At 34.5% G+C, this 13,227-nt stretch overlaps 2 protein-coding genes across 3 annotated transcripts; both read right to left on the bottom strand.

The window, feature by feature from the left end:
- Positions 1-349: 349 nt before the first annotated feature.
- LOC112790985 (uncharacterized) lies at positions 350-6,153 on the bottom strand. Of its 2 annotated transcripts, XM_029297526.2 has the most exons (4): positions 6,045-6,141; positions 3,706-4,224; positions 3,394-3,619; positions 2,681-3,299 (listed from the first exon to the last, which is right to left on the bottom strand). In XM_029297526.2, exons 2-4 carry the CDS (start codon positions 4,216-4,218, stop codon positions 2,836-2,838), a joined length of 1,203 nt encoding a protein of 400 aa, XP_029153359.2. In that variant the 5' UTR covers positions 4,219-4,224; positions 6,045-6,141; the 3' UTR covers positions 2,681-2,835. The 2 variants fall into 2 exon arrangements, with proteins under 2 accessions (XP_072086137.1, XP_029153359.2); XM_072230036.1 differs by lacking the exons at positions 2,681-3,299; positions 3,394-3,619; positions 3,706-4,224 and adding exons at positions 350-2,176; positions 2,256-2,573 and having other exon boundaries at positions 6,045-6,153.
- Positions 6,154-7,297: 1,144 nt separating this feature from the next.
- LOC112790984 (coiled-coil domain-containing protein SCD2) lies at positions 7,298-12,960 on the bottom strand. The gene is made up of 17 exons (XM_025833632.3): positions 12,279-12,960; positions 11,829-11,998; positions 11,253-11,328; positions 11,060-11,101; positions 10,914-10,976; positions 10,658-10,707; positions 10,524-10,551; positions 10,130-10,204; positions 9,938-10,048; positions 9,791-9,851; positions 9,541-9,657; positions 9,334-9,452; positions 8,987-9,056; positions 8,628-8,669; positions 8,196-8,236; positions 7,839-7,965; positions 7,298-7,686 (listed from the first exon to the last, which is right to left on the bottom strand). Exons 1-17 carry the CDS (start codon positions 12,651-12,653, stop codon positions 7,517-7,519), a joined length of 1,737 nt encoding a protein of 578 aa, XP_025689417.1. The 5' UTR covers positions 12,654-12,960; the 3' UTR covers positions 7,298-7,516.
- Between the last annotated feature and the right edge of the window lie 267 nt (positions 12,961-13,227).

Here is a 13,227-nt window from a genome sequence, read left to right as displayed (position 1 = left end):
TCTTCTCACTTGTCAGGTTTGTTTTCTCTGATATTATTTTATTTTTATACTAATGGTTTTGTACTGTATCCCTTGGTGGTACCTCGCTCCAAGTATGCTGGTATTTGTCAAACATTTGAAGTTTTAAATTCATGGGCTCCATTCACTTGAAATTGTTGCTGTTCAAATTTTACTAGGTACATTTTGAATGTCTCAGTGCGTTCTCTAACTAAAAATATAAAATATGCCACTGGTGTTATAGGATGGATCTGATATCACTTGTGTTGGTATTGACACTCTGAATACTGAAACATTAGAGGTGGGGAAAGTGATTTTGTGCAATTGCTTGAGAAAGATGTTATTGCTATTGTTGAATATATTTCTGAATTTTCATCTTTTTAGTTTTTAGGTGGTAAGATTCCTTTCAAATGTGACTTTGCTTGCATCTGGTGGAGCTGGACATATTTATCCCAAAACTACAAATCCTCTGGTAGACCTCTTTTCTATTAATAAGATAGTTTTATCTTGAAAACTAAAGTTTACAAATAAACTACTGATTATTGTTATTTACTCATTTGCAACATCTTATTAATTTATTCTGATGATACACTATAAATTTAGAAATAGCATGATTAAAATATAAACAAAATTAATAAGGTCTAGTTTAAGCTGAAATTGTTGATTGATTAAGTGGTTTTCTTTGTCCTTGTAAGTGTTAATTGATGGCAGTGAAGTGATCCATCTTATTCTGGTTGCACACTTAATATGTTGACTTGCTTATAGTGCATGACCTGCATTTTATGGTCTTATTTCTTTTAATTTAACTTGTTTATCTTTTTGTTATCGAAGGTGGCTACCGGAGATGGAATTGCCATGGCACACCGAGCTCAAGCTGTGATTTCAAACATGGAGTAAGTAGATGAAGGCAAAAGGATACATAACTTATGCATCACAAAATCTCTTGAAGGCAAAAGGAACTACATATTAAGTTATAGTGTTGGGTTTTAAATTGCAGCATGAGTATTTATGTGTAATTTGTTTGTATTTGTAAACATGTTGTAAAAGCATGTATATGAATGAATTAGATTGACTGATTTGTTGACATTAAATTCTTGAAATTAGATTGGCTGTTTTGGGAAATTCTTGTATTCTTTACCTAATTCCAAACAAAACAACTGCAAAATCTGATCCAACTAAAAAGTTATATTATCATAATATCATACAAAGCATTTAATATAGATGGGAATAACAACTTGCTAATAACATAGATGGAAGGACACTGAATTTAGCATATTGAACTCATTAATGTAAATTCACGAAGCATTAGTTTGAATATTCAGTATGTAACATTACCTTGAAAATTTATGAAGCAATAATTTGAAAAGTCAGAATCTAATAATAACTTGTGAATTAGGACATTTCACCTAATAATTTATTGAATTCATAAAAATAACTAAATCATCCTAATAAGTTAATGAATTCATAAAAATAACTACATAAAAATAACTAAATCATCCTAAATTCATAAAAATAACTAAATCATCCTAACTCGTCCTAAATTCATAAAAATAACTAAATCATCCTAACTAGTTATTGAATTCATAAAAATAACTAAATCATCCTAACTATGTTCAACAAGAATTGTTAACTAGAACCACTTATTCTAATTGAGAATGGATCGCACATAACCACTCTTCTGAGAATCCTTCAAACCCCAGAAAACCTTCTCCATCTGTGCATTATTAGCAAACTTCACTGCAACCTGCACCACCTCATCGTTATCGAATCCAAGTTGTTCAAGCTTCTCACCGACCATGAACTTCTCATTCACCCCAGATATAGCATCAGCAAGAACTTGGGCGTTCCTTCCTTGTTCAGCAGTTGAAAATTGCACCTGTTCAACCATCCTCTCTAGAATATCATTTTGCTTCCGCTTCTTTCCCGAATGCCTTCCGCTAGCTGCACAAGCATCAGAGTGTGAACCTGCTCCTTGTCCTTCATGAAAACTTACATTTGCTGACATTCCAAAATCGTCCAAACTTGGACAATGATTTTCCTCCTCCTCTTGAACTTGCTCCTGTGCGTCAAAACCACTGACTGCACCTGCACCCGTGGCTCGATCCTTTCCGAATATACCCTCTAATCGGTGGAACAAAGGGAATGGCTTACCAGGAGTATAAAATTTGGTTGGGTGTGCCTGTGATGAAACTTACAGAAGTTAGTATACATATTCTAAAGTCACTAATAAAATAATTTCGAGTAAGTTTGTTAACAACCTTCATCCACGCATCAAGAACGTCTCCACTGTCAACATCTATGCACTGTTTTTCAGAATTCCACCCAAATCCACTGCATGCCAGCATCTCAGAGGCATATTGATACTTCTCCTTCAGTCGCTTATGCTTATTCTTGCAATGCTTGGCAGTTACCGTACAAGTTGGGAATGCTTCCAACATCTTCAGGGCTAATTTTTCAAAAGTTCCTGGTCTAAATTGTCCACAATCAGCTTTCAAACCATCAACAACACACTCCTCCATGAAACCAACAAATGCTTCAGTTTCTTCATCAATCCACATGCGTTTGTCCATTGTCATCTAAGAAATGTAACATGCAATAAGTTGTACAATCCATTAAAATCAAACATCACCTATGATAATAGAAATCTAACAATGCAATAATTAATCATACTAATAATTATGAATATTACAAACAAGGCTTACAATAACCATTTAAAAATTTCAATGACAAAAAATCCAACAAAACAATGGAATGTCTTTCGCACACAAATTTAGCTATTACATCACAAGTTTCATGCCAAATTAAACCTGGAGATTCAAGTTGGGCCTATAATCTATCCTACTCCGTACGACTAGTTCGCCACTCTTCGTACATCTCAATTGCAATGTTGTCACGCCATTGTGTCCACTCATTCGTATTTTCAACCACATCGATCAACTCATCTGGTGCTTCCTCTTCGACGGGTAGAAATTCATCTAAGAAGCTAGTTTGCTCTTCCGGATCCATATCCATGTTCTTCCGAATAAAATTTTGCAACAGACAACAAGCAATTATGATCTGATTTTGTGTTTTTATAGGGTAAAAGCTAGGACTTCTTAAAATTGACCATCTCTTCTTAAGTAATCCAAAGCATCGCTCTATGACATTCCTAGCAGAAGAATGCTTTCTATTAAAATACTCCTGATAGTTGCAAGGTGCACGTGTTCCTTGAGCCCACTCTCTAACATGATAGCGAGTGCCTCTATATGGTGCTAGGAACCCAGGACCATTTGTGTAACCCGCATCCACTAAATAGTAATTACCTATAAATATTACATACAAACAAAATAAGCTCTACAACTGTGCAGTCAAGCTTAATATCAAAATCTAACTTATGACTTATAAATTAGATATTACCATGAGGTATCTTGAGACTATTACCACGAGTGATTGCATCTCGAAGTATTCTTGAATCAGATGCCGATCCCTCCCATCCACTAAGTACATAAACAAAGCTCATATCTCGGTTACACACTCCTAGGACATTAGTACATATTTTACCCTTCCTTGTTCTATATCTTGACTTATCAGACTCGGGGACTGTCACCTCTATATAAGTGCCATCTAATACTCCCAAGCAACCCTATAATTCACAAAAAATTACAACTTTTAGATAGACAATCCTTTCAGGCTTAAAACAAATTACATACATAATCTATTTAGGTTTACCTTAAACTTTCTCCATGTTGGGTCTATGCAATCCTCTTCAACCGGTGAGGCCTTGGCGAATAACAAGTTTTGTATACGTATAATAGCCTTTAAAACCTTATTGAAATACTTACTAACTGTTTCCCCAGACCTACAAAATCTAACTTGTAGACTACGGTTTTTCTTGTGATGAGCTAAGATAATTAAAAAACTTGCAACTTGTTCCGGCAAGCTTACTTGACCATCCTCACAAAGTCCTCCTTGGACTTGAAGCAATTCGCACAAATTAGCAAATGCATTTGTGTTCATTCTTAACTCCCAAATACAATTCCTATCACCCTCACCAATAATACGCTCTAAAGCATCACGTCTAATTCTACTATTCATTCTTCCGCCTAATGACACTTCCCCACTACTTCTATTCCTAAAGTACACAAATAATGTAAGAACAAAGTTCAACATCAAATTATCATGCTTCGATCTCATCGTTTCATAAAAAGAAACACATCGTTTAATAATCTCCGACCGCTCCATTCCTTCCTAACAAAATCATTTCATACAAAATAAGCATAAACATTCAATTTACTCAAATCAAAATCTAAACTAGATATAATCATTCAATGTCTTTTGTCACATGTACTTGAAATAAGAACAGGTCAATAGCCAAATAGCCATAGTAGTACAATTTATAGCAATGAAATTAGTTACTTTATACATGCTATTGTCATTTTTGTCCATGTCAATTTCATGTGACTTGAAACGTGTCTTCATTTTAGCATAGAAGCAGGGGCAACTCTCATAATTAAAAACATTGATATTCAAATTTCAAACTGACCAAGTCAAAATCAATTCAATAAACCAGTAACACTGATTTATTTAATATATGGTTAGTACCATACCCACATCAACCTTATCACCCTTGTTTTGCATGCTGTACTTATTTACAATCTCCCATGTATCGAAAAAATAATCAATTAATTTCATACTCCTAAGAACTTAGGAGTAATATTATTTGTACAAGAAAAGTTAATAACTTTATTTAGAATACTAATTTTCTTCCCAATATTTATATGAACTACCAACTTACTTTTCTGCTAAAGACAAACACAACTAGAATTTCTGGCTCCAAAGATCAGAGAGTGAAGATTGGAGTATCATAGAGCACAAATTCAGCTCAAAAAGTAAGTAACCTACCAAATCATAAAACTCATATATTTGGTTCTTCTATTGGTAAAAGATGTTAAATAAATAAATAAGTGCCATCAACTGCTAATATCCTCTAATATTTGATGCAGATTTTGCAAGCTGTCTACTTTTTCAAGTTCTGAATTGTAATATACTCAAAAGGGTCATTACTATGGTGCTCCTCTTGAGCATCAAAATGTTGTCCCCCGCAAATAAAGCCAGCTTTATTAGCAAAAGGGTCAAAAGGGAAAAAATAAAAATAAAAAACAAAATTAGAAGCAACACAGCTTAGAAAAATTCATGCATTTGCAGTTTGCATAGACCATGAATTAATTAGATACCCTGTGCATTGCAATTCTAGAACTGAAATAAAAAGGTTAGCTTTGGAAATTTTCCGTTGGTACGGTCTGGAAGTCTGATAATCATTTAATTTTCATTTCATTATATATGCTAAAATAAATTTGAGGCAAATGTTGAATGCAGATTATATAACACAATAATTAAGAGATGTATTAATCAGAAAAGATTTTATTTTATACATGCAAGGCATTGGCATTATTAAATGGAGGAAAATAAATTTGTCCTATTCAAGCAATTCAACTCTATTATTATATGAAGGAATTAACTAACCCTTTCAGTAGCACCAACCCAATTTACAACAACACATATGATTCACGGCAATATATATAGTACCAGGGAACAAGATTCAGCACACTTTTCTGATAATAATACTTCACACATTGCATTTAATTTCACTAGCATATAGGTCAGAGAGAATATAAAATCAGTTCTAAATAAGATAAGAAAAAACATGACTAGTCCACACTCCACACATCATGATTTATGAACTAAATGCACATATCACATAAAACACACTTCCCAAATACATTTGACAAAAATAGAAAATACCGAAATAGAAGATAATCTGCAGAAGGCGCTGAAATTTACCAAAAATTTCAACAAGCAGAGCAGTAGAAATTTTGAATAAAAAATCATATAACTCCATACAACTTCTATAAAACTGCAATAAAAAGCAACACAAATGCGAAAGATACACGAAGAGACGACAAGCAAAATGCAAATATGGAGGAGAAGAGAAGAGAAATAGAAGTTTCACGAGGATACCATGAATTGAAAAATATGTCTACAAAGATGAAGGTGTGACGGCGACTAACCTTGCTCACGGTGGTTCAACGATTTCGACGACGAGGTAGTGGTCTTGCAGGCAGCGATGGGCAGCGGCAGCAGCTTCAGGGTTAGCTCCAAGGTCTGATTAACATTATATTAGAAGAACTCAACCCTGATTATTTGATTTGGTCAAAAGGGCAACTTAGCAATTAGATAATTAGAATGAGGGTATTTTGGACATAAATTGTTATTTAAATTTCTGTCTCCGTCTCTGTCTCCGTGTCCCTACTTTTTGGAAGTACTGAAATACTGAAATTTTTAAGACAGAGACTGAACTTTTAGTACCAGTCTTTAGACCAACAAACATGATACTGAAACAGAGTCCCCCAGTCTCTGTCTCAGTACCTCAAAACAAACGCTACCTATATGTTTTTGCCGTAGTTTCGGTGTCTCCATTTAGTATTGGAAGAAATGTACTCGATACATATTACACGGTTCTTTATCACCTAAACTAGTGTAGGTCTTAGTGTGCACATGAGATCTTTTCTCGATTTAAATGGCGATAATGGTGAAGTTCTTTAAAAAGTTAATTAAGATATAAAATTTTAATTATATTTCTTTTTATTTTATCTTATTTTTATATTTTTGCTGTCATTTTTTAGAAGTTAAATACTAATTATCAATTAAAAGTTGTTAATTATAGACTTGCACAAAATTGTATTTGATACTTATTTTGTACCTTTTGGCAAATATATTTGAACGTATATAATTTAAAAAGATTTTAGTATTAATTTTAGTTTTAAAAAATATTAGATTTTAAAATTTGCAGCCAAAACTAGTTTTAAAACCAGATTTATGGTAAAAAAATTGGATTAAAAATTGAATGAAAAATAAAACTGGATTCAAAACTCAATTTTTTATATAAAAAAATATAATTTGAAAACTGAATTTACAAAAAATCGAATTTAAAACTAAAATCTTTTTTTATATATAAAAGTCTGATTTGAAATTGAATTTCAAAAAAAATTATTTAGAATCGATTTTTAACAAGAACTTGTTTTAAAATTTTAAAGCAGCGCAAGCCGTGAAAAAACGATTTTTATTTTTCTAAACCAATTTACCTTTTAAAATTCAGTTTCAATTTGATTTTTGAATCACAAAAGTGATTCTAGATTAGATGCAGTTTATATTTTTATAAAATCCAATCCTTGTCCACCTTATCGCTTAAATGAATTTGGCACCTAAAATTATATAGTACCCATCCTCATTCGATGGTCAGTGGACTCTAGCAGCTAATACATTTGGCAATGTATAATGTATTATGTATATTATATGAGACTACGGAAAATTTTGATTGATAGCTGCAAAATTCAGCTCCAAGTCCTTTTGTCGATGTCATTATTCATTTATATAGGACAGAAGATATCAGGATGCCCAGCAGAAAAAGAAAAGGATATAAAGAAGAAAACATTAATATACATGTGTCAAGAATCAATAAAAAATTAAGGTGCTCCCACAATCAGGACGATGCATCCGACTTGATGGAAAGCTTATCACTATCAACTGCTAATCCTGGTGGCTGATGGCTATCAACGGCCAATCTTGGTGGCTGATCGATTTCCTTCCGAGAAGTTTCCCATAGTTGTTGTTCTATACCCAGCTTCCTCAACTCCAGCAAACCTCGCTCAACTGTAATGAAGCAAAATGCGCGAGTTTCATAAGAAATATCATCACGTTGTTCTTTCAAGACTACTTAATTATTAACTTGAGAATATTATTAACATGTTTAGCCTCTTCAGATATCAGAATCACATAAGATCACAAGAACGACAAGAGCTTACCATCAACGGCATCATGTGAAGTTGGTGACTGCCCGCTACGGCTAATCCAAAATTGAAGACGCTCTTCTGCAATATCATCTTCCACACCATAGAATAAAGCTCTTCTCCAGAAATACGTTAGCCAGGCCTGTAAAAGTTGGAGTTATACGTGCATACCACATGCTTTAACAAATCCATCTTGAACAAAAAGAAAATTAAACAAGGGCAAAACATGTTATATTGATATAACTCATTATTAATTTTGTCAAACGAATTAGCCAAAACAGAGGGTTACATAAAATGAGGCCAGATACTATGATTTCAGAGAACCAAGACAGAGTGGCAAGTATCTTAATCTTATAAGTACAAGCAACAAACCTCTTTGAAAAGAACATCCTCTGCTTCCTCATCACTTAATTCTGGAGGGAAAAAGGAAAACGTAAAAACAACAAAGAACCGTCAGGTCATCTACTAGACATATCATCTTTGAGTGAAGAATCAGTAAATGCAAGCAAATCTGTGCCACATATATTAAACCTGTCCCACATACCATAGTCCATATAATAACCTTTTTTTTTTCATGGCCTACAAGTATGCCTAGTAACCAGTTCAAATACAGCCAGCCGAGAAGAAAATTTTTCTTTTAGTTTGTAGATGCCATGGGTGGACTCATATTTCTCACTAATAGTCAAAATGAGAATATACCATGCAATCTCAATATAAAAGTACCAAATTCTAGGTCTGTATTGTCAACAATTCAACATAACTACGTCAAATTCAAAACACAACAAAGGCTGATAACTTTCTTACCAAATGCTTCCACAAATTTGGGATCACCTGGTGATTTGGAATCTGATAAGAATAGAAACATGAACATTAATACAACACTTATCTTCTAACAGAGATGATTTTTCAGTACCAGACAGGTCTAAGAAAATTTTTAAAATTCTTTACAAGTCAAAATTAAGACATAACCCTCTTAAGCCAAAAAACATCAAGAACAATTCAAGATTAAGACATGCCAGATTTATGCCTCTAGGCAAAAGAGGGAAACAACAAGAACAACTACTCAATTAATATGGCACACCTATGTCCCATTTGAGACAATAGAATAGGAAAGTGATGTTGGCAGACAAGATCATATGATGATGTTATATATATATACATACCTAAAATGGAATGTCGAACAATATTTGGACGTTTGTGTTGGCCTAATGCAAGAACAACAGCATCTTCAACCTACAAAATCAAATTCTGTCAAAATCAGAAGTCAAGAAGAAGGGAAAAGAATTAATCATTAATAGAACATCAGAAAAACCAGTTATGAAAAGGGATGTTTCATTTCAACATAACATAGGATGGAAAGGAAAGGGTATGGCTTATTGGCATCCCCATTTCTTGACAAAATAATAGGCATCAAAATAGACTTCATCTTTATTAGAATGTCCAAATAGAAAACGTGATATTAGAGAACAGAGCAAGGAAAGCAAAAGTCTTTATAACATCAGTGAAGAACCTTAAGTGAAGCAAGCTCCCTCAAACCCATCTCCACCGAAAGCATGCTCTCAATGTTTCCTTCCCCAGCAAGATCGCTCAAATCACGAACAGGTTTACTTCTATCTGGATCATCAGAACCTGATATATTCCCTTTCTGTTAGACTTCATTGTAGCAAATTTAAGATAGGAAAATTGCATCTAAAATTTAGACCACCAACACACTCACTTTTGTTCCAAGATTCCTCTTTAGCTTTTTGTCCAGCAGAGATGACAATTTCAAAAGGAAGAGGAGCTAGAGAAGACCAATATTCATGCTTCGATATTGCTACATCTGCACATATGCCTATAAAGCATGGGAGGAATATGCCCAAGAATTACAAGAACAGGAAAGTTAATATGTGAGGGAGATTTTGAAAAATATCCTTTTGTCTAAGTATTCTTCTGTAGACAATAGATATCAATACTGGCTTTGTTACCATGTTTTACAGCAAGACCCCAGTAGCGAGCAAGCCAGCATCTTTTCAGAACTACTTCCTCCTAAAGACAGACAAAAGAATGAATAGAGTTAGAGATTGATAGGAAAATAGAAGGCCGTGAATTCTCATTCTCGTAATAAAACAAACCATTTCTTCTTGGGTCAAAATCATTCTCTGTGTCATTGTGCGGAGTGCTTTTGCTTCCACTTCAGCTTCTTTCTGTTGTTCTGCAGCAGCTGCAGTATCATCTTTCAGGTTCTGATAAAAGAAAAATAAGAAGGCGTTAAATAAACAAAACACGAATAATAATTTAAAGAAAAATACTTCCTTCGAGATCACCTGAATTTCAACACGAAGAGCATTCATTTCCTCCTCTCTCCCACCCTGCGCTTGTTGGGCAGCCTTTAGAGCAGCCTGCAACAAGAATAATGAAATGACTCAGTCTAAGAAAAGAATTTCCAATGAAACAGCACTGATGAGCTCATTGCTAAACGCCCGAAACTGAAGTAGTAAACTATTAGAATCAGAGCTAGGGAATAAAAATATCAAGGATTATATAGATGGCTGCATGATTCCATAACTGCCTCTCAGACGCATTCGTTTACACAAGAAGCAACCATGCAAGCTCCTCCATATTGCAGGAAGCCTTTCTTGATAATATAGCATGTCAAACTTTCAATCTCATTTATTTGATATTTTTGTCACATTCAATATTTTATTCTTTTGCACACACCTCTCTTTGACGCAGAGCAGCTTCCTTCCTGCAAATATACCATGCAATTAAAAAAGAAAAAATTAAAACTAACCCAAAACAAAAGCTCTAAAGTCTAACCAGAACTTATTTAAAGGATTTTAGACCAAGTTTACCTAGCCACCCATTTGGTTTCCATGGATACACCTTCTCCAAGAGAAGCAACCTGCCAAAAACAAAAGGAACAAGGACATAGATGTCAGCATATGAAAAGTAGAGATATGGAGAACATATTAACTTCTATTGTTGAATGTAGACCAACACTAAGATTGCTTATAAAAACATACTAATCCAGAATCCTATATTAAAATTGTGGTGTTAAAACAAACTTGTTAGCTTTGCAAATCGGATTAATTATCTAGAAAAATTTACCTGTTTCTCAAGCTCCCTGGCTCTAGCTTCTACCTCCTCTCGTTTTTGCTCTGTATATCTTAGCTGTAAACATAATGAGGGAGATGTACTCAATATTGCATAAAATGATCATAAAATCAATTTTGCTTGGGTGTGAAGGAGCATACCTTCTCTAATATGGTCTCATTCTCTTCTTGTAGCATATCGAGCTGCAATATCAATATAATCAACTTCAAAAACAGTCCTTCAGGGATTCCAATACAAAATTCACATAAATATAACGTAACAATAAGCATAGCCAATATATGAGTTTAAACTTTTATACAGAAATTTACTCATGTCAATACTATATAACTATACTTCATCACGGAGTGCAGAAGCTTCACGTTGATTCCCGCTATCTGTTGGCTTATGTTGCCTGATATCTAATGGAAACCTGAAATTGTTAAACACCAGTTAAAAATCAAAGAAGCCTGAAATGTCAATATTAGCCACATGGCCAATAAACTATAATTAATAAACCCATCATTTCACACACATGCACCCACAAAACTGTAGATATATATGTAGTTATATTACTTCAGTGAATAAAATAAGGGTTTGAGTTCATACATACATCAAAAGCATAAATTCCATGAAAATGCAAAAGGTATTATTAAAAAAAAAATAAGAATCTGTATGTTCAATATTACGACATCCATATGAAACTAACTAGAAAATATTGGACATTACGAGATATTTTTATATAATTTTCTCTTACAGTTTCTCTCAATAAGTTTATGAGTAGAGAACAAAAGGTTTCAAAAACTTGTTCTTTTAAACATCCAACAATATAGCTTTATACTATTATTAGCTGAACCTGAAAATGCCAGAAGCAATATCACTCAGTAAATTACTTTAGCATCAAGAATATGAGGAGTTGAAAAATTCAGCTACCTTTTGTCTCTAGTTCTATTGGTAGGAGGATCAATTGGAGGTACAGCCATCGGAGTTTGAATTGTGGATTTACTTGGTGGCACTATCGATGTTGAACGTACGGACACTGCCGGCCTTCCAGCTGATGTTGAACGTACTGAAACATTATGGTCCAAGAAATTCCGACCTAACTAAAAAATCAAAAATGAAAAATCCAACCTGTTACTAACTTAACTATGAAACCTCCAGATTATGACTAGAAACCAGCCTAACTGAATTCAAGTTTCACGATATCAGCCAAATTCAATTTCAAAAAAAAAAGAGAAAGAGAGAGATAACGGACACCATCAGTTCGATATTACAGCTAATAAATTCAAAACACTTGCCAACTTTCATGCCATAATTCAACAAACGAGTTCAAATAAGCACAGTAAATGAAATAGCATATGAAGCAACCATTAAAGGAATTACCGCAGGAGATGGAGATCTATTAGGCCTAGAGGCAGAAATCGGAGGGATGGCCATGGAATTGAAGCCGTTCTTACTGCTGGTACCGTTGTTAGAGTGAGAAGAGAGAGAAGGACGCCTCGGAGCACGGAACACGAGATCATCGTCGTCTTCGTCGTCGTCGTCGTCGTCGTCAAAGGCCGTCCTGGAAGCCATGACCTGAGCAAGACGTTGTGCGGCCGCTTTCGCGGCAACGTTACGATGCTTCATGGTGGCGGAGGGACCGAGACGCGAGTTAGGATGAGACGGCGACATGACCGGCGACGAGGAGCCAGTGCTACTGGAGTCGACGCTCCACTGGCGCGCATAAACCGGACTATCGGTTCTTCTCCGATCCATCACCAGTCGCAGTGAGAATACGTATGGTATCGTTGACGAACGACAGACGGAATTCCTGGGAGCTAGATTTTGTTGGGGAAATTTTGGGACGGAGAGGTGGTGGAGCTGAAGCTTGTTCGAGTCATTGTTGACTCGCTGGTCTGACTCGGACGGGGTCCGCGTAACGTTGGTGAAGTCGTTTTGTGCAGTTGTGCTGTGTCGCGTGGGTTGAATTAAACGACGGCGTTTCACTTGTGAGAGGGGATTGCGATGACGTGTAATGGAAGTACACCTGTTTTCTGCTCTTTCTGGGAGGAAAATGTATTTTGGCGGCGCATTAAACGGAGTCGTTTCACATATAAGTTCACCTAAATAAGTTCTTGCTAAACCGCAATATTTACCCACAATAGTCAAAGTGGATTTCCCCACTTTATCTAATTATAAGTGTAAAATTTTAAATTTTTTATTAAAATTAATTTAAATTATAATAATTTAATTAATATAAATATAACATATTATGTATTATTTATTTTTTTTAATTTAATATTAAATATATTAATTCAAAAATAGTTATTAATTAGTTTTAGTAATTTAC

This window comes from Arachis hypogaea, chromosome 3 (genome assembly GCF_003086295.3).
Source record: "Arachis hypogaea cultivar Tifrunner chromosome 3, arahy.Tifrunner.gnm2.J5K5, whole genome shotgun sequence".
NCBI lineage: Eukaryota > Viridiplantae > Streptophyta > Magnoliopsida > Fabales > Fabaceae > Arachis > Arachis hypogaea.
This window is presented reverse-complemented; position numbering and strand designations above follow the sequence as displayed.